General features: G+C 45.3%; 1 protein-coding gene across 1 annotated transcript in view; it reads right to left on the reverse strand.

Annotated features, from left to right (window-relative positions):
- MYO7B (myosin VIIB) overlaps positions 1 to 24593 on the reverse strand; it is an 81182-nt gene extending 56589 nt beyond the window's left edge. The window contains exons 1-16 of the mRNA XM_019503728.1: positions 24471 to 24593; positions 19055 to 19097; positions 16326 to 16439; positions 14263 to 14415; positions 12461 to 12645; positions 11662 to 11783; positions 10549 to 10691; positions 10333 to 10446; positions 8880 to 9033; positions 7635 to 7711; positions 7195 to 7314; positions 6815 to 6957; positions 5637 to 5847; positions 4278 to 4413; positions 3839 to 3999; positions 439 to 576 (exon numbers count right to left, since the gene is read on the reverse strand). Of these exons, the coding sequence (XP_019359273.1) occupies positions 439 to 576; positions 3839 to 3999; positions 4278 to 4413; positions 5637 to 5847; positions 6815 to 6957; positions 7195 to 7314; positions 7635 to 7711; positions 8880 to 9033; positions 10333 to 10446; positions 10549 to 10691; positions 11662 to 11783; positions 12461 to 12645; positions 14263 to 14415; positions 16326 to 16439; positions 19055 to 19072 (1989 nt within the window). The 5' untranslated portion in view covers positions 19073 to 19097; positions 24471 to 24593. The remainder of the gene's footprint in view (positions 1 to 438; positions 577 to 3838; positions 4000 to 4277; positions 4414 to 5636; positions 5848 to 6814; positions 6958 to 7194; positions 7315 to 7634; positions 7712 to 8879; positions 9034 to 10332; positions 10447 to 10548; positions 10692 to 11661; positions 11784 to 12460; positions 12646 to 14262; positions 14416 to 16325; positions 16440 to 19054; positions 19098 to 24470) is intronic.
- Positions 24594 to 25674: the final 1081 nt, after the last annotated feature.

The raw sequence follows: 25674 nt of genomic DNA on the forward strand, positions 1-25674 counted from the left end.
AGAAGTGGTGCTGGCTCCTACCCTGGGGGTCTTTAAGAGAAGGCTGGATGAACACCTCACCGGGGTCGTTTGACCCCAGTACTTTTTCCTGCTAGGGCAGGGGGTCGGACTCGATGATCTGCTCAGGTCCCTTCCGACCCTACTAACTATGAAACTATGAGATCCCATCCAATCTCCTGTCTGGTCTTGACCAGATGGTTTTTTAAAACATAGTTTCTATATTTCTGTGTTTTCTTTTGCTGTATGTCACTCGGTGCTTATGCAGACACCCTTTAATATTACATTCATCAGTTCCTATTGCTCTTTGAATTACAGCAGCTCTTCTTGATTAAATTGCAGGGATAAGGTGCTCCACAGCAACTGATTATTTCTGCTCAGTTACTTTTTCCCAGGCACATATATTACTGCAGATACAATCTAATATCTCTGAAGCATTACCAGAGGCTTCTTGAAGTCATTGGGCTTGATACAGCGAATGAAATATGGCTGGCAGTTACTCAGGATTTTCATCAGCTGCTCCAGGGATTGCTTGAATTGTCCCCCTAGGGTAGAGAGTCGTTTGGTGGTATCTGAGCCCTGGAGAAAAGAAGTACAGACATGACTCCCACATCACATGACCATTAACTGGCCCACTTACAACTCTGTTGTATGTATTCAGAGAGAAATCAGCTTCCTACCATAAAATGTATCTGTTTAGAAGTCACCAAATCTATCATCATTGCTCACACTGAGATGTACTTATCTATGTATAAAGGTGGCAAGACCCTACTGGTACTGTGCATTGAATAGCAAAAAGCCTGCTCACTAACATGATCAATGTCTAGTTATTGGGCCTGTCCAATTGTGGACCACGTGATTATTTCAGTGATCACAGAGGTGCTTAACCCTGTTAGTCTGAAGTCAGGCAATAGGTATGGCAGGGTGGCACCTGAGAGACTAACTAGGTAACACAGGCATGAGCTTTATAGGCAACAACCTACTTCATCAGATATAATGAAAGGACATTCTTATTTCAATGCTAATTCACGTTGGTGTGATTGCAAGCTTGATGGGAAAGAGCAGCTATTTATTCACCACTGGCTTCCAAGCTGGGCAATATCTGGCTGTACAGAACCAGCAAGTGAAGTTGAAGGGGTCAAGGCTTCCCAACCCATTTGTAGCTTTTAAGGGAGTCCTAACTCCAAGATCACTATTGCTTTGTAAACAGGGAAAAGGTAAAGAAGGAAAGTAACATACATAAAAGAGGGGAAAAGTTACAAGCAGATCTGATAGCAATTATGCATACCAGCTTCTTCTGGTTACAGACACTGTGCCACATTCTGCTTTCAGCTGCACAGCTAAAACTCTAAAGGAAATAGACCTGATTTAGTTACTTTCAATTTTTACCAGTCTAACTAAGAGCAGCATTTCCCCACAGAAACTTTAAAACAGTATTGCAGTAGGCCTTAATCTTAATTTTCCATAAGGTTTTAAGATTCACTTTATAACACAGCAATAGTCAATGCAGCTTCCCAAGGGCTCCACTGATCTTTTTAGAACAGGGTTTGTTCAGAACAAATTGTTAATAACTCTGTAGCGCTCCGTGGCTGCCTGTACAGGTTTTATTGAATTCTAGTGGCCCACACTGCTCTGTTATTATGCACATCCAGTCTGACAGTCATTCCTTACCTCTAACCTCATTTGCTTAGCCAACTCCTGAAGTTTTTCTGCCAGTTTCATCATGGAGTAATGCTGACCTCCAGTGGCTGAGCACATGCACTCTTGGAAAATAATTCCTAGGAGAGCCATATAGCAGCTAGAACATAGCTCATCTGCTTAAAGCTAACAGGAGCGTGTTCAAAACAGCTGAGGTAAATAATATACGAGTCTAGTTAACATTTGTGTTCCCACATCTTGGCATTCCATCTTCCAAATCAGCAGATTGGCCACTGAGGGGTCCGAATCCTGTCTTGATGGTCTTCTGTGGTATCTTAGGAGGTAATGCTATAACAAATGAACTAGTTGCCTGGAACAGTATTGAAGATTCGCTCCTGCTGACCTGGAAGAGGAGCTCTACCAACTCAGGCCATCAATGTTCTCTCTACAATTTCACCTACCATTCCATTCTACAGACTGCTCTTTTCAGGCTCCCACATCAGGGCCTGATCCAAAGCCTACTGAAGTAATTGGGAGCCTTTCTATTATAGGCTTAAGTAGGTTCAAAATGGGTCATGTGTCCCATTACAGGTACGAATAACTTAATTTTGGTTATAGTGGGAGGAGACTTTTTAAGCAGCGTAAAGAAACTTGGTTCTTAATCAGAAGGTTCTCATCCCATCTACACAGAAGCCATTATAGTCACCTTTTGCTGCTGATTTCTCTACTGACTATCTTCTTTCCCCAGCTATTTACCTGTCCATAGCCTGGAGTTGTTCTGGAGTGCAGAAAGCCAGAGTGGGGCAAAGACTAAGGAGGAAAGGACAGCAGAAGACAGAATCAGGAGAGCAGGTAGAAAAAAATGCATTATAGCACATTGATTCAATGCTTTCATTGCACTCAAAAGCCAAGAATGGTGCAAGTTAAGGTGTAACATGTACCTGTACCTACCCAACCTACCAATATTTCTTCTGTGCATGGCAATGCATTTGCAATCTGTTTCTCACTCAATATAGTACAAGCTAGAATATATTTCCCCCTGTGCCTTCACAGATGTCTTCTGCCAGATGTCTCTTAAGATGACTCACACTCATGAATGTAAAGGCTTTCTTACACTGCACCCAGGGAAGAGGGCAGAGCCAGGATTGCCACCATGGCCACAGGCAGTCAGAGCAGCTGTAGAGGTCGCTCTGGGACTGCTATTGGGAGCGGCTTTTACATTTCCATTTTAACTGGTATTCCCATCCAGTGTCAGTCCAATAGCATGATACAGAGGGAATAGCCATGACACTGATGCATCCTGCCCAGCCACACATACTGCAGGGACACAGAGCAATGGGTGTGACAAGCCAACATCACTTCATTGTCTTGATGGAGGAACATCTTGCAGTCCCACAGATCAGTCCCTCTGTGTCTGGTATAAGGCTCCAAATCACAGTCTGTGGGGCTCAGGCTATATTTGGACAGGCTGTCTGAACTGCCCCATGTAGGAAGCATGATGCTCAGTTCCCAGACCAGATCCTGTGGTGCTTAACTGGTCCCACCTCGTTTTCTCTCATGGCCATCAAGCTCCCCTGGGCCTTCAGAACAGAGAAGAAGTTGTTTTACATGAATTGCAATTGCCTGTCTGCTTCTAGGCTCATGTCCCCTTTGCAGTAGTCACTCCTGGACATTCTCTACTTCCAACCAAGGGACTTCTAGGCCCACAGCACATGCCACTTCATTGTCATTTTCTCCTCTGTTCTCCCACTTGGTCCTAACCAGATCTGCATACATGTACTCTCACTCACAGGCACTTAGATACTACACAGATAAACACCATCTGAATGTTTGGACAGAAGTAAAGACACAGTTGGCACTGAAATATCTGCCTTCAAACAGATTCAGTGCAGTTGCTAACTTGCAGCTGGAGTGTACTGAAAAGACAGCACAGCTTGCATACTTCCTGAGAGCCGAGACATATCCCATGCCTAGACTGGTCACTGAGAAGATGTTCTAAAGTCTTCATTACCCTTGAATTTGATGTTGGCATCACAACTGTTTAAGACAATCACTCAGGTCCCTACAGACTGTTCTGCCCAGATTGCTGCAGTGAAGGAGGAGGGGTTTGCACAGTGAGACAACATGCAAGGTAGAAGATTACAAGAACCCTCAGGGGAGAGATATCTTGATTTTTGGTACAGTCTAGTGCAAGCAGGCTGACCTTAAGGGTATAATCACTTCCAAATTTCCGCATGCTTCCATGGCCTAGGGTCGTCAGTGCTGATTCCACCTGAAAGATTTGTCTCAGGAATTTATTTTTGGAGGAGTGAACCAGCTGCATTATGTTAGAGCTGAGCAGGTCACGATTCTTCTCCAAGAAACCTACAGGTCAGAAGGAAAACAACGTCACCCCTGCAGCAATGCTGGCTGCAGTCCCATGCTGCCTGTCTCCAATAAAGCCTATTGACAATAACTTTCAGCTTAGTTTAAACTAATCCTCTTGACTTTAGGACATTAGCTAAGTAACCTCAACCTGAGCATAATCCATCATTGCTGAGAGGACCACAGTCAACACCACCCACAGGGCAGAGCTCCCAGAGAGCAGGCACTCTTCTCTCTACATTGGAGGAGTGGTGCTGGCACTTGGGAGGGGCACTCACCTTCAGACTGGTAATAGACAACCCCTGCAAAGTGGGCGATACCAAATTTGGTGTCATGGATGCTCTTTGGTGGGATGTAGATTTTACTTTTCCCGTGAAGGGAGTTGATTTTGTCCAACAAGGTAGCGTCCGTGCCCTAGGAGCAAACAGCCAGGAGGAGATGGTGAAGCAGATTCTCCCTGTAAGCCTTGGTCTCTACCATGTGACCAAATAAAACTGGTGCTAAGAGATACTAAAGGGTTAACTTCTGACCCATGTTGAGTGACAGGATGCAGAGACAGTGCTGCTGGGAGCTTTTTTGCTCCTCACCCAGGGCATCCATATTTTCTCAAATACAAAGAACAGACCTAGGTAATGAATCCACTGGGACTCCCTGGAGCCAGTGGGTGTGCCCGGCATCTGGACAACAACAGACCTCTGCTAATTCTGCTAAAGTCACTGGCAGCTGGGAAGAGGTGTCCAAAGCTTTAGAGAAGCAGTAAGACTTGCTCAAGGGCATGTTTCCTTGGCTACTTGCTGGGTACTTGGCACAGGAACCCTCCCCAGGGCTGGCACCAGTCACCTTGTCTCCATTATCTTGTGCCACCCTGGAGAGTACAGGCAGGATTCTGTCCTAAGTAGTTCATCAGCTGGAGCTCAGCTAATAACTTGCTTGGTAGCAGAGAGGCAGGTGCCAACAGTTAAGCAATTTAGTTAAGGTCTTTATTCCCTCCTAGCATAGCAGGCTAGCCCAAGGCAGGTCCATGCAGATCCATGCCCCCCCTGAGATAAAAGATGGAGGAAACTCCCTGCTTTTCTGGTGCAAGCAGAGCCCTTTTATTGGCTGCACAGGCAAAATTGTGGAGGCTCTTGGTGTACTTCCACTTCATACAGCTACAGAAGCCTCAGACATTTGTGGCCCTTCCTAAGCAGCTGCAACAATTACCAACACAGGCCATCACTCAGGAGAAGAAACATCACAGCACAGGCCATCACTATCATCCTGAACTAGCAGGAAGAATGAGATTATGAACAATCAAAGCACATATCCAGGTCATTCCTAAAAATCAGTCTTAAAGGCCTGGAACCCCTGTCCTGCTTTCAGTGATGCCCAAGCAACTTCACTGGTTTCTGCCCTCTGTACAGGCATCTTTGAGAGTGCTCCCAAGCACAGCAGCAGGTAGGGCACCATCTACCCACTGTGCACAAGGGTTTTGCAGCTGGACTTTCTGGGCTGCAATTGAAGGTGGCACTAAAGATGTTGAAGAGGCTTCTGCAGGGAGGCAATGATTTCTGAGCCTTACCAGCTCACCTCCAAAGAAGCTTTTCAGGCTTTGTTTGCTGTGTGAAGCCAAGAGACGGGTGCATTATGGCACTCACCTTTGGGAACTTGCTCTCTTCATCGATGAGGGAGACGATGTTCATGGGTTTGAGTGCAATCACTTCCAGAGCTCGGTGGTTGTCTGTGAAATCAATGGAGTTCCAGGTGATGTGCTCAGCCATGTACTCCTTCTGCTCCAGCTTGAAGACGTGGTGTACAAAGAACTGCTGGAGGTGCTCATTGGCAATGTTAATGCAGAGCTGCTCGAAACTGCCAGGGAACAACATGGAGATGCGCCATTCTCTCTGTCACTAGCGTCCCAGCATGTTGCTATTACAGAGCATTACTTGATTTTCTATAACAGTTCCCTAGATACACATGTATAGATGCTGCTCTATTTCAGACTGCATTATCATACACTGTTCATTATCACCCCATAGTGTGTTTTATCTTTGCCCACATCATCCACCTAAACAACAGAGCTGTACAATATACTTCCCCTTTTGTGATGTTGATTATCAGACTTTCAGTCAATGAGTATATGATGTGTGGCAGGCAAAACAAATTATTTCTATCTCGAAATACAATTAGGAACCTTTCAGCATTTATTGGACTGCTCATGCAGCCAGCCTGTGTAAGCGCACAAGCTTGGTCTTCCCACCCTTGTCCTCTATCCCCTTGTTTCATCTTGTGTGTGATTCTTACATGTTACAACTGCAGTTAAATTTGATTATAAACTATCTGGGGCCAAGACTGGATATGCCTAATTGTCTATAAAGTACCTAGTATAATGAGGCCCTCAGTGAGATAATTGCCTTTTGGAGTAATAATAATATTATAATAGCTATGATTAGGCACCATCATACTATATAGCCAGATTTATTATATATCCCATCACAGAACTGCGATCCTGATTACATGTTCCATGAGCCATATCACAGGTACATTAATACTGGGGTCCCCATGTGACTTCAGATCATTGTGGATTCATAGTTTGCAAAATGCTTGCTGATAGTGTATGGATCACTAGCTGGTATCTGTGGATATGTCTACATGATTTAATGTTGCAACATGTGTTGATGCCCATGTTGGTATCAATGATGGAAAAGCCATCATTTCTTTAAGAATTAAGAGGAGAAGGGAAATATTCATTCCTTCATTCATTCATTCACTGGTTCCCACCATTTATCTCTGCTGTTTTAGCTTTTCCAATGGAAATGAATCTGAAATGTCTTACCTATTACTGTTAAAGTTTTCAAATCCAAAGATGTCCAGCAGCCCAATGGATTGGCGTGCATTTTTAGCATCCTGGGAAGGTGGGCTGAAGATTGCTGAATTGATCTTGTTTACAATCCACAGGAAAATCTGTCCATAGATCCCCTGCAGAAGAAATTAAAATGAAGCAAGGGGCCACTACTGCAAACTCCATGAGGCCCACTGCCAGTAATGATGAGCTGCCCCATTGAAGTCAATGAACATCCTCAGGGCAGAGCAAAAAGGGTGTTGTGATAAGTGTCAGACCCTCCACCAGTCAAAGGGAGAGAGCTTTGAAAGCATTTCCCATCTTTGAAAGGCATAAGTGCAAAGCACTTGTAGAGAGGCAGCCTTCTCTTTTACCTTTACAAAGCCATCTCGCCCATCAGCAGCCTGGGCAACACTCAGGGGCATGGACACACTTTCTCCACGGATAATGATGGAGTGGTTTGTAAGGCTGTTCCGGAGCTCCCCAGAGTCCACCTGGAGGAATAATCATTGCGGCTGGGTCATTCTATGCACAAAAGGGAGAGCTGGCAAAGAAAGGAGGTGTCTGTCTCAGGAAAACAGGTGATGTGGTTAGTACAGACAGGTTGCCTGACGGCACTGGGCCAAGGTGGCCTGTTAACACAGGAGGAGCATGCAGTGACATGATGGAAAGTGACTGCAGCGATGATGAGGACACAGTGGAAAAGGGAAACAATATTCAGCCCTTCACACAAACATGCATGCTGACAGTGCATTTTCACAGAGGAGATAGAAAATGAGAGAGCTAGTGGGAGAAGACAAAGAGAATCCATTACCTCAAGAAGTCTAGTTGCTATAGAAAAGTGCGGGGAATCCAGCACATCACAGCAGTCCAAGTTATCATACACAGCAGCTAGGAAGAGGAAACAGCAAGCCTCAATAAATACCCTTACTGTAAACATACACTACTTGGGCATGTGGCTGTGTTGCTACTAACTGGCTGCATCTACATAAGATGCTGACTGCACAGTCATTACTGTGCAATCATTTAGTACGTGTATAAACAAGTCCTGGAGTTACTTCATAGTTGCACAGAGGAACGGCTCTTTTATAATGCTGACTGTGCAGTAGCTCATGACTACAGCACAGTAGCATTGCATCATGCTTCTTGACATGCAATGCTACTGTGCAGTAGTCACAGGCTACTGCACAGTCAGCATCTCATGTAGATGTGGCCTGTGGCTGTAATATCCAAAGCAAAGATTCAGCACTGCAAGTTCAGCAAACTTCATTCAAATTTCAGGCCAAGATTCCAACTTATTCCTGGAGCCTGGCAGCCCCAGTAGCTATTATCAGCAGTGACCCTGGCCAGGATGTTCATGTTAGTCAGCAGGTGCTGGGGCTGTAGGAGAATTATGTTTCATTTCAAAGACTACATCCCAAATTGGATGCAGGACTCCTTTGTATAGGGCACTACCCAGGCACATTGGGAGAGTCTCTGACCCAAAACACTCTCAGCCTAAGAGATTATTCTCCATTGTGTATATATGTGTCACCTACAGCCTGTGCACTGCAGTAAATGCTTTCATTGCAATGCTGAGGTTGATGATCATCAACAAACACAACTTAGGGAATACCAAATTACAATCCTCATGGCAACCATGGCTCAGCCACTCCCCTACCCACTTGCATGTACAGTACTTGAGTTAACAAGTGTGGCATGGCACTATATTGTTTAATGTCTCATTATGGGCAATAAAGGACCTATTTAAAGGCATGACAATATATGTTACAGTGAAGGTACCAATAAGGTCACCTCTCTTAGAGTAGGGGTCACTGGCCAGGACTTTTATTGTGTGCATCTCCCCATCCTTCCATTGCCATCCCGCCATCTGCCCCATGCACCTGGGGGGCAGACAGTCACAGCCTGGCACTTTAGACAAGAAACCGTCTGTTCTGCCACAGGTGTTCAACACCAAGATCAAGGGAGGACATGGATGCAGACACTGCTGGATTTACCTTCAAACTCCACATTCCCCAGGTGCAGAATAGGACATGGATGCACACACTGCTGGATTTACCTTCAAACTCCACATTCCCCAGGTGCAGAATAGCAGCCAGCAGCTTGCTGATGTCCCAGTGCTCAGAATCGGAGAACATGAGGATTTTCATTGCAGAGCGGATGTGTGCATATTCCTTTGCATCATTGCGTCCATCACAGGATGCGCAGTCACCCTGTGTGGGCAGCACATAGGTGGGTGCAGGGAAACATCCTGGGATGTTTACACTGACTTAGAGAACCACCACTGACCTAGAGGACAACAGTGGATCTGCTCCTGCACACTGCTCTTTACAAGCCCAAGACAAGCCCTCCTGGACTTTTTACTTCCCCTTACAATGGTGGTTTTCTCCTTTCCATTCACCAAAGGACTGCATGCTGCCTGCAGTAGGATAGGGTATCCATAAGTGGGTCCATGAGATAAAACCTATACATTCTCATGTCTCAGCTGAATGTTGAGGGAGCAGAAGAAAGAAGCATAGGCCAGGGATAGGGGCTGTTCCAGTACTCATTTGCAACCAGTTCTGTGACATATGGTTGTGACACAGCACAATGGACCCAGGTGCCAAATGAACCAAAGTGCTAGTAATGAAGGAAGGTGATGACAAAGGGCTTGGAAGGCAAGTCATACTAGTAGAGGCTGAAGGAGCTAGGCATTTTCATCTTGCAGAAAAGGCACTTAGAGGGACTATGATAGCAGTCTTCAAATACTTGAATGGCTGCCACAGAGAGTAGGACACAGACCAATGGACTGAAGTTGCAGCAAATTAGGTTTAGATTGGAAATCAGGAAAACTTCTTCACTGTTAGAACAGTGAGTTGGTAAATAGGTAACTAGGGAAATTGTAGACTATTCATCACTGGAGGTATTCAAGAAGAGGTTGGACAGCCATTGGTCAGGGACAATCTAGGTGTAGCTATGCTTATGTTCTGCTATGGGTATCTCCCATGCTTCTGGGCTTTGCAGATTGCCATATGTGGGTAGGAGGGAATTTATGCCCCCCCCCCCCGGTATATGTCAGGATTTTTGTATGACTTCCTCAGAGGCATTGGTTGTTAGCTGCAGCCAAGGTTGTGGATTCTGACTGGCCTGTGCCAATGCTCCTGCTGGGACTTAAACCCTGGCTAGAGGGTCTTGCCCCTTCTCTCAGGGTCAGACCAATCACCATATTTGGGGTCAGGAAGGAATTTTACCCCATGGTCATATTGTTATGGACTATGGGGATTCTTGCCTTTGTCTGTCATGGAGGGCATGGACCTCTTCCTGGGATCTCTTAAGCATCAGTTAACAGCTTACCTGTGGCAGGTCAGGGTGTTATGTCTGATGTTGTGTCAGGTTTGACTGTATAGTTTTACTAAGATGTAAGACAATGGATTTGTATAGGATGGTATAGATAGATCCTGCCTCAGACAAGGGGTCAAACTAGATAACCTACGGAGGTCTCTTCCAGCACTACTTCTGTGATTCTGTCTTACCATTGTGAGGTAGGTGTACTCTGAAGCAGGGCCCAGATTCAACATTTTCTTCTGCTCCACATTCATCCCCATTAGCATGCAGTAAAAAATGTGATAGTTCCTTTCCTCTGGAGCCTGGAACAAAATAAATATGCCAACAGCAGGACCTCTTAGCAGAGGTTCATATCAGAAGAGCAGTCAGAGTGAACTCCTCCAGATTTTTCTTCATGCCCTCACCTGCCGACAAACCCGAGACTTCTCCAGAAGGAACTGCTCTATGCGGGCTCCCTCAATCACACCATTTTGGGTGAAGTGGATATCGATGTATTTCCCAAAGCGGCTTGAGTTGTCATTGCGAATTGTCTTGGCATTTCCAAAGGCTGGTAGAGGAGGACAGTGAGGCAGGGACAGAAACTGGATTTACTCATCATAGAGAGAAGCTGTCTTTCCTCACAGAGCTAGACACAAGGACTTGGAATGTGAACTACCTATCTCACATGGTAATACCACAGAGCAGCCAGTCCCATCAGCAGATGCCATTTGATGCCTCAAATGATTGAAACACTTGGTATTTATCCGCAAAAAAGGGAACATTTAAAAACAATGCAAGACTGCCCACTACTGTATAGTACAGAGTTGCTACCAATTTAAATAATGTTACTCTACTTATCTATACTCATCTATAGATTTAAAAAAACAAAGGAGACCATTTTCATCATCTCACCCAACCTCCTGCATAACACAGGCTGGACAACTGCACCTGGTAATTCTGACAGTAAGACCCTATCTCTTGGTTTAGCTAGAGCACATGATTCAGAAAGCTTCAAAGATAGCACCAAATGAATCAGACTGTATCAATGGTCAACTACCCTCACTGTTAAAAATGGGCACCTTATCCCCTGCTTGAATTAGCCCACCTCCAGCTTCTGGCAATTAGCTCTTGTTATATCTTTTATCTTGTGCAGCTGCATATGAATCTTGGTCAAGCTGCCCCTTCACTTTCTCTCGGAGAAGTTAAATGAGGTCCTTAAAAATGCTGGATGACCTCACTTGTGGGTTGAAATATCTACTTTTAACATGCTGGAATAGAATTGAGTTAAAAATGGCAGAAATCCTGAAGATATGGGGCAAAATCTGAGATGAAAACACATAGGGTTTGAGGGGAAATTATTTGTAGACTGCCAAAATTCCTAGTAGATTCCTAGCTTCCATGGTCCAAGATTTTAGCTGCTTGTGCAGATACAATGGTCATGAGACATCACTGCATTACTCCAGTTACTCTGGCATAAGTTTGCTGAAATCTCTGGAGTTACACAATGGTGAATCTGACATCTTGGCCAGATAACCTACCTTCCAGGATGGGGTTGGCCTCTAGAATCTGCTGCTCAATCCAGGAATGCTGGCCACTGATGGCAGCTAAAAATTGCAGCATCAGCTTAGTGCTTTCTGTCTTCCCAGCTCCAGATTCTCCACTGCAATCCAAAACATAAATACTTGAAATCAGTGGCTTATTTGCCTCTTTTCTGCTGCAGAGACAAAAAGGCCAAAGCAATGTAAAAAAAAAAAGATCACTTATATTTACCACAAGATAGGCCAACTCAGATTGAATCTTATGTAGGGAATGAGAAGTGTTAAGCAGTGAATTCTTCCATCATTTATACAGGTGCAAATCCACTAATGGCAGAAGGTTTGCACCAGTGGAAATAAATGGACAATTAGCCTGTGCCACCAGTGTGGCTCAACACGCACACTGGTGGCACAGACATCATTGCAAAAAAACTATCAAGTTCCAGTACCTAACTACTCTCATGGCAAGAATTCCCTTGCTGTAATTTAAGATCATTATCCCTTGTCCTTTCCTCAGGGCTAATAAAATATTTCATGATGATTCTAAAACTGTGCATGCAAATGCCAAGTACACACCCATTTTGTCTTGGCTGAGGCTTTATTTTCACCAAATCCATCATTTTCTCATTTTAGGGGGCTTTTTTGGACTCCAAGCCAAAACTGATGCAGCAAAAAAAAAAAAATTCCTCTTTGCTTTTCTAGTGTTATCTCTGCCCCTTCCTGAAGGAACTGTCACCTCCAGAAGAACTTTGGGATCAGCCTCTGTTCAGTCACTCCACCCATGCTTGACCCCTCCAATTACCTGATGACACAGCACTGGTCTCTCTTATTTCTCTTCATGTTGAAATAACAGTTGTCTGCAATGGCAAAGACATGAGGTGGGAGCTCCCCAATTCTCTTATTACTGTAGAGTCTGATCTGTTCCACTGTGTAGAGTGGCAGCACCTGGTATGGATTCACCGCCACCAAGATGGAGCCTGTGTAGGTCTAAAAGAGGTGAGAGTTACCTTTTGCCTCAAGTCCAGAAGCAGCAAAATAAAGTCAATGCCATCTTGTACGCTGCTCTCATTAAACCTCATAAACTAAACACAGCCAGGTCAGGATAGAAGGTTTCTAGGGAAAACCCCATGTCTGGTGATTCAGTAACTTTCCTCTAATAAGTCTGTACTAAACTGCCTCAGTAGGGCCACTGGGCTGCTGGACGTAGCAGCACTCAGAATAAATTTATAGCAGTGATGCAGACCACCAGTGGTTCTTAAAGAGCCTACAACATTTTTTGCACAGGAAGAGATGCAAATCCTGGACCCCTCGCCAGATTGCAGCTCAGTTAATGGCAATGCGGCTACATTCTCTATTAGCTCAGTCAGATATGGCATTTGTCACTTCCCATCAGCAACCATCATGTAATGTCACTGTCAAGCAGCTGCTGTATTCCTGGATTGAGCAGCTGCTCCTAGAGAGCAACCCCAGGGGGTTTGGTTATGTGGCCAAGATAGGAAGGTAGGTTGTATTGCCAAGATGCTGGATTCCCAACTATGAAACTCCACTGGTTTCAATGAACTTACACCAGGGTATAAGTGGAGTATCCCAGATGTGGCTGCACTTGACTGGTAGACAATATGGCTACAATTCATGCTGTCATTTACTTATATGCATGAAAAGCTTTGGGATCCCTCTCAATGAGAGCTTGTACAGTATATAAATGCAAGGTGATTATGTAAATATAAGAGCTTTTGTCTGTGACAGTCTCAGACAGCCAGAGACTAGCACAGGGGTCTTCCACACAAACATAGTTATTTGTGTTACAGCAATATCTATCATATTCTACACTGGGCACTGTACATATACACACAGTTGAGAGACAGGCCCTGTTTCATGACATTTGCATTTAAATAAGAAGCACAAAGAGGAGAAACTAAATATTATCATCTTCATTTTCAGAGGGAGAAACAAAGCTATGAGCAATCAAGCAGATCAGGTTGCCCAGGGTCACAAAGGAAGACTGTGGCAGTCAGGAAAAGAAACCAAATCTCCTCAATCCTAATCCAATGCTCTGACCACAGAATTAGCCTCCCATTCATTGTAATTGCATCTGCATAAAAACAATCCAGATAATGCCATTGCCTAATTGAATTAATTGCTTATCAACGTGGGAACCATTGAAACTATCATGATTTCCTAATTATAAGCTATCACATATATCTGATATTTGTCTAATTATAAGCTATCACATATATCTGATATTTGTCTAATGCCTGGACAAATAGTCTGAGGCAGTGACCTATGGTAACATTTACTCTGAAGAGGAAGCTAGAAGTCAGCTCTTTCTCTCACTGTTTTTTGTGGGACCCACTCAACAATTCCAAAGCCTAACATCCGTTCTTATCCTTGGTGACAAAATACAGCCTTTGGACAAGATCAGTTTTTGGAGAGGAAGACAGGTGCATAGACACTAGAGCCAAGCTTCTTACATCCCAGAATGTGTGGTCTGTCCAACAAAGGAAGCCAAAACTGCCCTGCAGAGGAGGAGACTCCCTGCCAAACATGTGCTATGACTCGTTACTTATCCTTGAGCAAGATTGGCCCATCTTCCATGGCACTCACGTAGATTTTGTGCTCCTGGTGGCGGACAAGGAGGTTGCGCACCATGCCTGCTTCATTCAGGTCCCCAAGGCGAATCATGTCTTCCACCCCTTGGGCAGAGGAGGGATGCATTGGGCGCACAGCACTCATGTCCCGAGCGGTGATCCAGTGTTCCTTAAGCAGAGTAAGGCAATAGAGTTTAATTACTGTAGTCAGCTGGGATTTCATCCATTAGCTCAGGAGCACCTAAAGGCATCATGTCATCACAGAGGGAACCCAACTATAACCCACATTAGCTCAGTGTAGGTCTTGCATAAAACAGACTACAGCACTCTTCATCTTTAATGCGCGCAGGTCTACTGAGACCAAGTCCCAAGAGCAAACTTTGAATCAAGACAGGTGACCACATTCTGGGCTCACAGTGCTGGACCCATGGACTCTGTGGTAGAATTGACCTACTTGGATTAGCCGGGACCCTGGATTCTGTGATGTTCTAATGGAAGTTTAGTGGCTGTTCATTTTAAATTAAAAGGCTTGATGTTTCTGATTAATAACATAGGAAAATGGCTAACACAATCAGGTCAGGAGCCCATCATTTTAATATTAAATGCAGTTATTTATTTTGTGTTTCCCCCATGTTCTTTTATACATTGGATATGTTTGTATTGACAAGGGATAATAGCATGGTAGAAACTACTTAGTTGAAGTTGGAGGGTTGGAAGTTAGGGAGAGGACCACTGGAGCTCTTGGCATTCAGGAGGAACGACAAGAAAAAGTAAAAATGGTCAACAGTGACCTCGTTACCAATGAGATATTAAATGGTCTTTATGTTTCAGAGCCAACAATCCCTCAAGATAAATGGAGCCATTCACAAATTTCTGAAGTTGACTGTATCAGGCCAGATGTAAGAAGGCAGCCCTGCATAAATTTGCACTGAGTTTGCCACTGGACACCTTACAAAGAGTGGGGGGGAAAGGGTCTGGGCCATTAAGGCAGCCAGCCAGGACTAGGAGACCCACGCCTACTGAGCTATATAAGCACAGGGGCTAGAAGCGCTATCCAGAATGATTCCAGCAGTGGAAGGGAGAGGTGTTCTTGTTGGCTAGATCTGAGGCAACATAGATCACGAATACTGTGATGGTAGGTAAGCCTGGGGACGGGCCAGCAGTGATAGAAGAGGCCTTAGGAAAGGCAAGATTAGAAGAAGCTCAGAAGCGACTGACTGAATCTAGAGGCAACCTGATAGCAGGAGCCTAAGCTGAGAGACATGAGGTAGCTGAAGGGCCTCAAGTGCTGTACTGTTATGGGACTTAAATACTGGATCACAATTATGCTGCATGCATGGGGCAAGGCGTAGATTCTATGACCTATTCCACTGCTGTAGCATGCATGGGACTGACTGCCACACAGAAGTGCAGACTTGGAGACAGAAGTCCATTAATTTCTTTATCTTGCCTGGACAGTTGTGTGAGGCTTTCCAGGGCTGGACAACTGATGGACCCTAAACCAAAATATTCAGCCCAGAATCTGAACACAACTAAATTTGGAAAGTGTTTGGTTTAGCATTTGAGTTTAGTCCATTGGAGTGAGGGAAGCTAAGTACAACATTCAGTCCTGGATCCAGAGGGGAAATCCTGACCCTGTGGACATCGATGTTTCACCCTGGAACTCCACAAACTCCACAGTGATTCTCAACCAGGGTGCCATAGCACCCTGAGGTACCTTGCGATCCTTTTAAGGGTGCTACTGGGTGCTACCCAACTGTTAGCATTGTTAGGTTTACAAAATCTTTCATTAGATAAACCCAGAGAGTTCAAATAGAAAACTGTACTTGTGGTTGTTCTGAGTTCTTTGCAACAGAAAAACTGTTCTATTATTTTTCTGTAGCTAAAAAAGAGTGAAAACTAAGAACTGGCATTTTCTGAAGGGTGCCTTGAGTCTACCCAGGGGTGCCTTGAGTCTAAGAAGGTTGAGTACTACTGCTAGGATGTTTAGGTCAGTGGTTTAGTTCAGGTTTACAGTTCTTAACCATATTTAAAAACATCTTAAATGTATGCCTTTGAGGCAATTGCAACATAGCCTACCTTGCCTTCATCATCCTCCACCAAAATCTGTCCCGAGTCAGATACCTTCACAACTGCCCCAATAGGAACATTAAAGTCACTGTTGGAAGTGGTGTCCAACCATACATGGTCACCCTGGAAATAAGAGGATCCATCAAAAACTGCTTCATATTTAGTCTCCAAGCATCTCATTGCTGTAGACCTCTAGGTTTTAACAACTCTTGGGCTCAACATTTTATTGAACATTACAGTGCTCAACTGAACCAGTTTCTGTTCCTCAAGGCAGTGGGGCCTAATGATTAGAGAAAGCTATGGCATCAAGAATCCTGCGTTCTTTTCCCAGTTCTCCAATTATCCACAGTCTAGGACCCTAGAAATGGCACAACAGTGATAACAGTAACACTACTTCACTTCTTTGCAGAGATGTTGTGAGGCCCAGCAAATGTTTGTAAAATACTTGAAGAGCCTCAAATGAAATAGTGGATATATTACTTAAAAACAGAGCTAGCACTGGATAAATCAGAGAAAGGTATGTTCACACAAGATAACCCATCAGAGATGAAAGAGAATGAATGGGTTAAATAGCTTGGAAATGTTCAGAAACTTATAGTAGTCGGTTCTAGTCTGTTCCTCAGCTTTCAAATGAATAAACTGTACTTAGGCTATGAATATTCTGCATGGAAACAAATCCTGCAGGCAAAATTTATATCTTGATTTCAGTGGTTGAGATAGAGGGGTCATCCTGGCACACAGCATCCTATCAGCTCTTATATCTCAACTAGACTGTCCTGTGCTGCTGATGGTGCTAACTTTGCCCAAATCCTTGTATCCAAAGGATACAAGGGCCAAAATCATGGCAGCCCTTTTGCCTGTTCCAGATACCCACATGGGGTCAGCTGCACCTAACACAGAATGTTTATTTTAATGGCCAGAACTTGGTTGCAAACAGAATAAAAGTACAGGGCCAAGTTCTCAGCTGGTGTAAGTTGGTATAGTTGCATCTTTCATCTGTTGGTGATCTGGTCCTGCTGCTTTGTGGCTGAACCCTTTTGTGTGTGATTCCTGTTCTGCATCCAAACATTTGCTGACCAGGAATGGTTGCCTATCTAATTAAAATTTTGTTGTTTCTTTCTCTCCCATGATATTTTATCAGTTTACCTTCGAAGAACATTTGTAAAACAAAGTCATTCTAGATTATGGAGAACACTCTTTGCAAACAGAACTCTTAATCGCATTGAATAGGACCACTCAACAAGAACTCCCTCTGGTTTCAACAGAAATGCTTGCAGCAGAAGGCGTTATCTCAGTGTGAGTACAGGTACTGCAGCTTGGCCCCAAGCAAAAGCTGGCCCGTCTTTGTAACTTGTCTGGGTGGATGTTATTTGATGGCTAGTTGATATTGCTTCTCCACTGCTTTTTTTTCTAAAGCAAGGGTTTTCAACCTTTTTTAATAAGTGTATCCCTTCTACCTCAGAGTTTCTGCTCATGTACCCCTTTATATTTTTTTCTTGGTTTTAAGGGGTGGGGGGAGGGTAGCAGATGGAGGCCCCCGTGGTGAGGGAGGGAGTGGGGCAGGGTCAGGCACTGCACAGCTGGGGTGGAGTGCTGGATGGAGCTGCAAGAGTGGCTCTCCAGGAGGCATGGTGGGAGGGGAGAACAGTTCCTGCCACTTTGTGCACCCTGATGGAGGTCCGGAGGGCACATCCCCCCCAGATCTGTGCGCGGGATGGGAGCAGCTGCTGCTGCAGGCTGGACTCTGTACCCCACTGCCCTAAGAGCTGCGCAATGCCATGTGCCTGCTGCGGCCAGGCAGGCAGGGGACAGACACACACACACACACACACACACATACACAAAGACACAGACACATACATGCAGGCACAGACATGCACACACACACGCGCACACGTGCGGAGATACAGACACACATGCACCCCAGCAGGTAAGTGTGTGTGCGGGGAAGGGGCAGGGGGAGCAGATAGAGAATGGCAAGGGGGAATGTGTCTCTGTGCTGCTCCCAAGAGCAGGGCTGGGGGCAGCAAGGGCAGCGGTGCCCCTCTGCAGGCCATGCATGTGCTGACCGGCCAGCCGGAGGGGGTCAGAGCTTGCACGCAGCAGCTTCCACCACCCCACACTGCCACTGCTGCACCACTTGCCTGTGGCCTGTCACATGTGTGGCTCTGTGGGCTGCTGATGGGTGGCACGCAAGGTGCGAGGTGCGTCAGCAGCCCATAGAGCTGCACGTGTCACTGGTCGCAGGAAAGCAGCATGGGGTGCAACAGCAGTGGGACGGAGTGGTGGTGGCCACCACGTGCAAGCCCCACCCCCAGTCTAGCCAGCTGGGTGGTGTGTATGCAGCCCACAGGGGGCACTGCTGCCCTTGCCCTGCTGGCCCTGCTCCTGGGAGCAGGCACAGAGAGCGAGCTGAGGTAGGGTTGTGGAGGTGCCGCAGTGTGCTGCGTGGGGCCAGCGACACCCAGCATGCCCCTCCCCCTCCCCTGGGAGAGAAGCAAAGTATGGGAAGGCACCCGGGGAGATGCTGCCGCCGCACCGTGGGACACACTCTGTCCCCACCTGCCTGCCTGCCTGCCTGCGCATACCCCCTACAGCCTTTTTAAGTACCCCTGGGGGTATGCGTACCCCCAGTTGATAACCCGTTTTCTAAAGTGAATCATGTTAAAGTTCTTCTTGCTTTTTTTAATCTTTCAGCAGCCTCCCCAGACACAAGTAGGGAAAAGAATTGGACTTACCTTTCTGAAAACCACCATCCTGCTTCACGCTGCTACATGTGGCCTGTGTTCACAGAATAGAACATAAATCAGACTAATCCAGGGCTCAGGGGTAGAAAGACATCAAAGCACTGCCAGAAGACGGTGGCACAGGGTAAGAGGTGATATTTCCATTTAAAAAATAAAGCCATCTCTTTGAAAATCTACTAATTAGTTTAAAGAAAGCCAAGATGATCATGTAAAAAAAAAGTGATAACGTAAAATACCAATATGTCATGTGCTTAAAGGCAAGAACCTATAACATGGCACAATGCACAGATTGGATTATGGGTTCCTGGGATGCTTAAACCAAGGGTGCTATTGAGCACATTTTGTATACCATAAACACAGACAGAAGTAAGAATTTTCACCTGATCTTACCCCTGAAAGTGCTCTACAGCTGTGACCTAATACAAGTGCATGGCTGCAGAAAGCTTTAAAGGGGCCCGATCCCCTGATAATCTGAATCATCATGTAATGTCCCACTTGTGTCTATGTCATGAAATGTCCCATTTGTGTTCACAGCTCTCCATGCTGTTTTCAGAATAGAAGGGAGCTTGTTCTGGGGGTTACCCAGCTGGCAATGAAGTGTGGGGTGGGTGGACTGGAGCCCCCCGCCCCTCCTACCTCCCCAATCCACCTGCCCCACTCTCCTGTGCCGGCTGGGCAACTCCCAGAATGAGTTCTCACCATTCCCTTTCCCGCCTCCCATTCTGAAGACAGTGAAGGGGCTCAGAGGGAGGAGGAGTGCAGCTCAGGGAGAGCAGCTGCAGGCTCTCAGCCTCTCTAAACTGCAGCTTGATCCCCCAACCTCCGGGACCCATCAGTGAATGTCTGTTGGGTCCAGGGGATTGCTGAAACTCATGGCACTTCCTGTAAAACACTGTGAGTTACAGAAGAGAGCTGCACTTCTGTCTGTGCCTTATGGAACTCCCTGGAGCTAATGCCAACATATGATCCCTGTCCCTTACTCTACCTCAAAAGTTAATGATGTGTATAGAATTAGATAGTAGGCTTCTCTTATTCAAATAACATTTAAAAATTGTGAACATCCATTACAGTAATCTGAGGAGTGGGAGGATTCTTTGGTTACCAAAAAACAAAAAAGGATGAGGAAGCTGAAGGAGCAGGCAGAGGAAGTTGTATGTGTAGGATATGGGATTTCATCCATGGCTTGTGGGTAGTTGCCATTGCTTAATTCCTGATCATGTGCAGTATGATATAAAAAGAGCAAACAGCAGACATGACTGCTGGGCCAAATCAGAAACATCTCACCTTGACCTATGCTTAAAAATTATTTTTCTTCCACTTAGTCTCCTTCTTACCCCAAAAGGCCCAAGTCCATCATAACAGGGCAGTGGGTTCCATGACTTCACATACAGACAGGAGTAGCCTTTTCTGCTGATACTCCCTTTGAGCAGGAGACACCTCCTGAATCAAGCCAGTGAGTCAAACATCCTGCTGTGAGTCATCTCAGCAGGCACCAGCTTATTAGTCCAGCTGAGTAGAAAACTGATAAGCATGACCCTTGGTTCAGGGAGAGCCAAGGGAAATGACTACAGAGCTCTGCAAAAAGTTTTAGGAACAGCTAGACTAAAGTTTATGCATTATCAGCATTCAGGTTACTAATGAACCCAGGCAGGGCTGACTGGTCCAATGCATATATGTCAGCTTCACCTGGAATAAGACTGGCAGAGCTGACCCTAGAGGTGTGAGGGGACCAAGGCATATCAGCCTGTGTGGGGCCTATGCAGGGTGGGAGGAGTGGCAAGTGGCCAAAGTGCGGAGCGGGAGGGCGAGGTGTGGTGAGCAGCCCGGCTGTGGAGCAGGGGCGCCCTCGGCGGGGCCTGTACAACACTGTCTTAGACAGGAGTGCTACATGCAGTTATTAAGCCCTTGGTACTTTGTATTCATGCTCTGTGTTATGAGTTCTGTAGGGAGGCACTGAAGATGCTCAACTGCGACAAGGGACCTGCAAAACCCATCCCCATTGGTCTCACTGTGGTGTGAGACATGAAAAACCCACCTTTTCTCCTTTCCAGTCCACCCAAAGGACACCCTCTCCCCACGTCATGCTGCTCCCTTACTGCTCCAGCACAATCTTAGAGATAAGAAAATGTTTGGAAATAGCTTCAGCTAAACTAAAAACACCAGATTTCATTGCTGCCACCGTTCATGAAAGTTATGGACAGAAGCCTTCACTTTACATCATTCCCAATCGGTTTTGAGCTGTAGCCAAGCAGGAAGTTACCAGCAAGAAATACAACATCCTCTGTCTTCTGGTAGCCATCAGTTTGATGGCACACCTAATGTAAATTTCCTCCAGAGTGAGTGGACAATGCAGAGCCAGAAATATATCTTTGTACCTCACCCCAGGAAAGAGAAAGAAACCTACTGGGGTTTCTGCAGCCACTTCCTGGAAACTACACTCCTTCAAGAGACTTTTCACTGGCACAACAGTAGGCAGCAAAACAAAGGCAGGTGTTTAAAATCAGTATCTGTTTGAGAATAACTGGAGAGAGCAATGAGATTAAATCATGACCTATTCTCAGAGAGCAAATCATCCGGGTGTCAATCAGGTTCAAGCCTGCTTAGTTTAAAAAAGAAATCAAATGACTTATGAAGTTGTGAATTATTTCCTTAAAATCTGTAGCAGGAAGTCAAGGCAGAGGTAGGGCTGGCTGTAAGCAGAGGCTGTACAGCAGGAGTGTCAAACATGAAGCCTGCAGACCAGATCCAGCCTACAGAGCCAGATCACGGGATGCCCATTCCAGCTCATGTCCTGGAGGGTGAAGAGTCGACTGCAAGCAGCACAGCCACAGAACAGCCATGTGTCACTCTGGGGCTGTGCTCTACACAGCAGCGGCTCCAAGGCTCTGGGGCTGTGCTGCAGTGGTGGCAGTCCTGGAGCCATGTAAAACAGCTCTGAAGTAGCTGAAGCAAGACAGTGCCACATACAGCACCCACTGCAGATCCAAATACTGTGTTGATCCAGCCCATGGACCAGCCCCATGCCAGTCACCCAGCCTCCAGGACTGGATGACTTTGATACCCCTGCTGTACAATGAGAGTGTTGCTTTAGGGACAATACTGGGTTTGTGTTTCCCCCTCCCCATGTTCTTGTTCAGTGCTAGAAAAAAAAGGCTTTCAGGTTCCTTAGCATGACAGTATTCAAAGTTAGTGCTGCCATTTATTTTCAGGAAGCTCACTGCCATTCCATTAATAATGCCAGAGGTGTAGCAATGCAGCTCTGCACCCCAGCAGCCACGCAGTGCCCAGGGCAGTGCTGGCTCCTGTCGTGCCAGTTGCGGTGGTGTGATCATCCACTGCTGCAGCACAACTTCCTTTGCTCACTCCACACCTCTACCTCAAGGTGGTGCCTGGGATTGTGCCTGTGATCAGTCTCTCCCCCTCTGTTACATTAGTGAATAACGTTATCCTGGAAGGTGTAAATGACCGCTAAAGCTAAGAAGTGGATACAATTCAGGGCTGTGCAAGCCACAACATTCAGGCTATGTGTAAGAAGCAATTAACCCCTTTTGTGGAATAAGCCAGATGGAAGTCACTGACTAAAGCAATTGGTTATGTGGTAGGAAGTGTAAGTTGTGCTAAGAGGCCAAGGAATTTCCCCGGAAGTGGCGGCAAATGCAGGAGGGCACAGGGATGATTCAGCAGGCTGCATGTATGTAAAGCTACAAACAGATATAATATTTGTCCTGGGAGAAACCATTTTCTCCCAGGACAAGATGCAGTCTGACAACTCCTGCTCACAGATTTGGCCCTCCTTTGCAAAAAAAGCTGGAAGTAGCTGAAGCATGTCTCACAGTTTTTTTTGCGGGACTTTGCTCCCATATATTCCATTTCCAAGCTAATGACAAGGTTGTCTGATGCCACCCGGAATGCCTGACTGAGCCTTAAGATGTAACGTCTCCACTGCATATGGCTCCTTTCAGGCTCCCTGAAAATGGTATCCTAATGGGAAATGCAGGGTCAGGTTTTCCTTTTACCCACCCTATATTTATGCCTTTGTAATTCCATTGCCTTCAGGGAGTTATTTTTGATTTACAGCAGGCACAGGTGAGAGGAAAATAGGTCCAATAGTCCACTTGGGGATGGAAATGAGCTTACTTTTCACAGTTCTCTTTGCAAGGAGAGATAATGGATGTAAAGGGAACGCATATTCTTGTACAGACATACGGCACATGCTTCAGAGTCCACAGAGCTCAAGGAGATTCCAATGGGAGAATAAACTAGTAATAACCTCTGACAAGTATGAAGGCCCTTTGCAAAAGATAAGGCTATATTTTATGCCAAACAGGACTTTGTGTCCATTCTCCACACACAAGCAAGACTGTGCATAAAAATATAAATTGCAACATGGCTCCTTCCAGCAGAAAGTAGCCAACAATTCCCCAACTATGCTGTACAGTGGATTTAGACTTTAAATCCACTGTTACCTTTAATTATACAGGGCTATAAAGGTGCCTGGCACTTCACAGGTATGTAAGGGAACAGGATATAGGCTAACACTTAAATAGCTTACAATTCAATGGATGCCATTTTAGTTTAACACATTGACCATACACTTAGAGATCTTAAAAATAAAAAACAATAATGCCTACCCTACATTTTAAAAGCAGTTCAAACAATATTCATGTAACATACAGCTAAAGCTAAAGCTGAACTGCCAGGAGCACTTCCACAGAAATAGAGGAACCAGGGACAGCATCAAGACTACGTAGCACTAAGGAAATACAACCACTCTTTATACCGCCCAGTATCCACCAACTTTAACAGGAATCACTTATATCATATGGGGAGGCAATCTACTCCCTACAGCACTCTCACACACAGAACGCTGTGTCGTACCAAAACAGCTAGGAGGGTACAGCAATGAAACATAATTGTACTTTTTCTAGTTTGACGTCCACAAACTTCCAGCACTTAAAAACAGTTATTTTTATGGACCAGATCCTTCAGTCCTACTCAGGTAATGGTAATTTCGCCTGGGTAGGCACTGCAGGGACTGAACCACTGTTACTATTAACTAACAGGGCTGTGAAGGTGTTTGGCTCTTCACAGACATGAGAGACAACAGGACACAGTGTAACTCAAACAGCTTACAATTGAATGGATGCCATTTTAGTATATGTAACGCATTAACCATAAATTTACATAACAATAATGCCTACCCTACATTACACCATATTAGCAGATTCCTTAAAGTCCCAAGATAAATCTCTAGAGAGGTCTTCTTTCCTCCAAAATAAGTGCCTCATGTTGCTCCTAGTGTGAATTACTGTTTTGCTTCAACATAAGTCTTTATCTGGTCTTCCCACCTGACCAATCTGGCCCATTAACCCAGGGTCCAACTGTACCCTAAAGAATGGAAAATTACCTGTCCAGAAGGAAAGTGTTGCTGTCTGGCTTGTGGTGCTGTGTTACCTCTTTCTTACAGGAAATGAAGGGGAAAGAAGTTGGTGGTAGTCCCATGGAAGACTCCTGCCTTTGCAAAAAAGCAGGAAGTAACTAAAGAATTTCTCAGTTTTTATTGTGGGACTTTGCTCCCATTGAGCATAGATTCTGTTTCCAAGCCAACGACAAGGTTGACAGCTGCCACCCGGAATGCCTGACTGAGCTTACACTTTAACCTCTCCACTGCATGTGGCTCCTTCCCTGAAAATGGTATTCCGGGCAGGGGGTCTGGTTTTCCTTTTACCCACCCTATTTTTATGCCTTTGTAATTCCATTGCCTTCAGGGAGCAACTGGGTACATCTAAACTTGCACATTTACTGCGAAGTAACCAAAATCACTGCACAGTATGGGTGCCCGTCTACATGTGCATGCCCGTAATGCTCAGGAAATATGGTGACTTTCGTGTAAATTTGATATGATGCAGGTATCAAATTTATGTCCAGTTAGTTATTGTGCAGTAATGCATATGTAGATGCCATACTGCACAGTAACTCTGTGTGTGTGGGCTGCCAAGTCAGTCCACACACAGCATTAATGTGCTTTATTGCCTACACATGTAGATGCTGGCCTATTCCCACTTACTGCACAGTAATGTCCTGCGCAGTAAATTTAAGTCAGCATAAATGCACATGTAGACAATGTCCACTGTTATTCTTGATTTACAGCAGGCACAGGTGAGAGGAAATTAGGCCCAATAGTTCACTTGAGGATGGACATGAGCTTGCTTTTCACAGTTCTTCTTGCAAGGACAGATAATGGACATAAATGGAATGCATATTCCTGTACAGACATGTGGCACATGCTTCAGAATCTACAGAGCTTAAGAAGATTCCAATGGGAGAATTCTTATACAGATTTCCCTCATTTTATGCTGTACACGTGTTCCTGGAAAATGGTGCATAACTTAAATTCTCATAAAGGGAATCCACTATACAATGTAACAAACAGGGATACGATCCAAGACCTCGACTGTACTGACCCCCAGACCCATTTCTACCACTTTTACAAGACAATTTTGGTACTTGCCAGCAGCAGACAGTACACACAAGCACAGGGTGGTGGTGAAAGTTACCATAACAGGGATGGCAACTACAGAAACACGCGTTGCAGACAACAAGCGAGGAGC

This window comes from Gavialis gangeticus, unplaced genomic scaffold (assembly GCF_001723915.1).
Source record: "Gavialis gangeticus isolate Ggan-Ray unplaced genomic scaffold, GavGan_comp1, whole genome shotgun sequence".
Lineage (NCBI taxonomy): Eukaryota > Metazoa > Chordata > Crocodylia > Gavialidae > Gavialis > Gavialis gangeticus.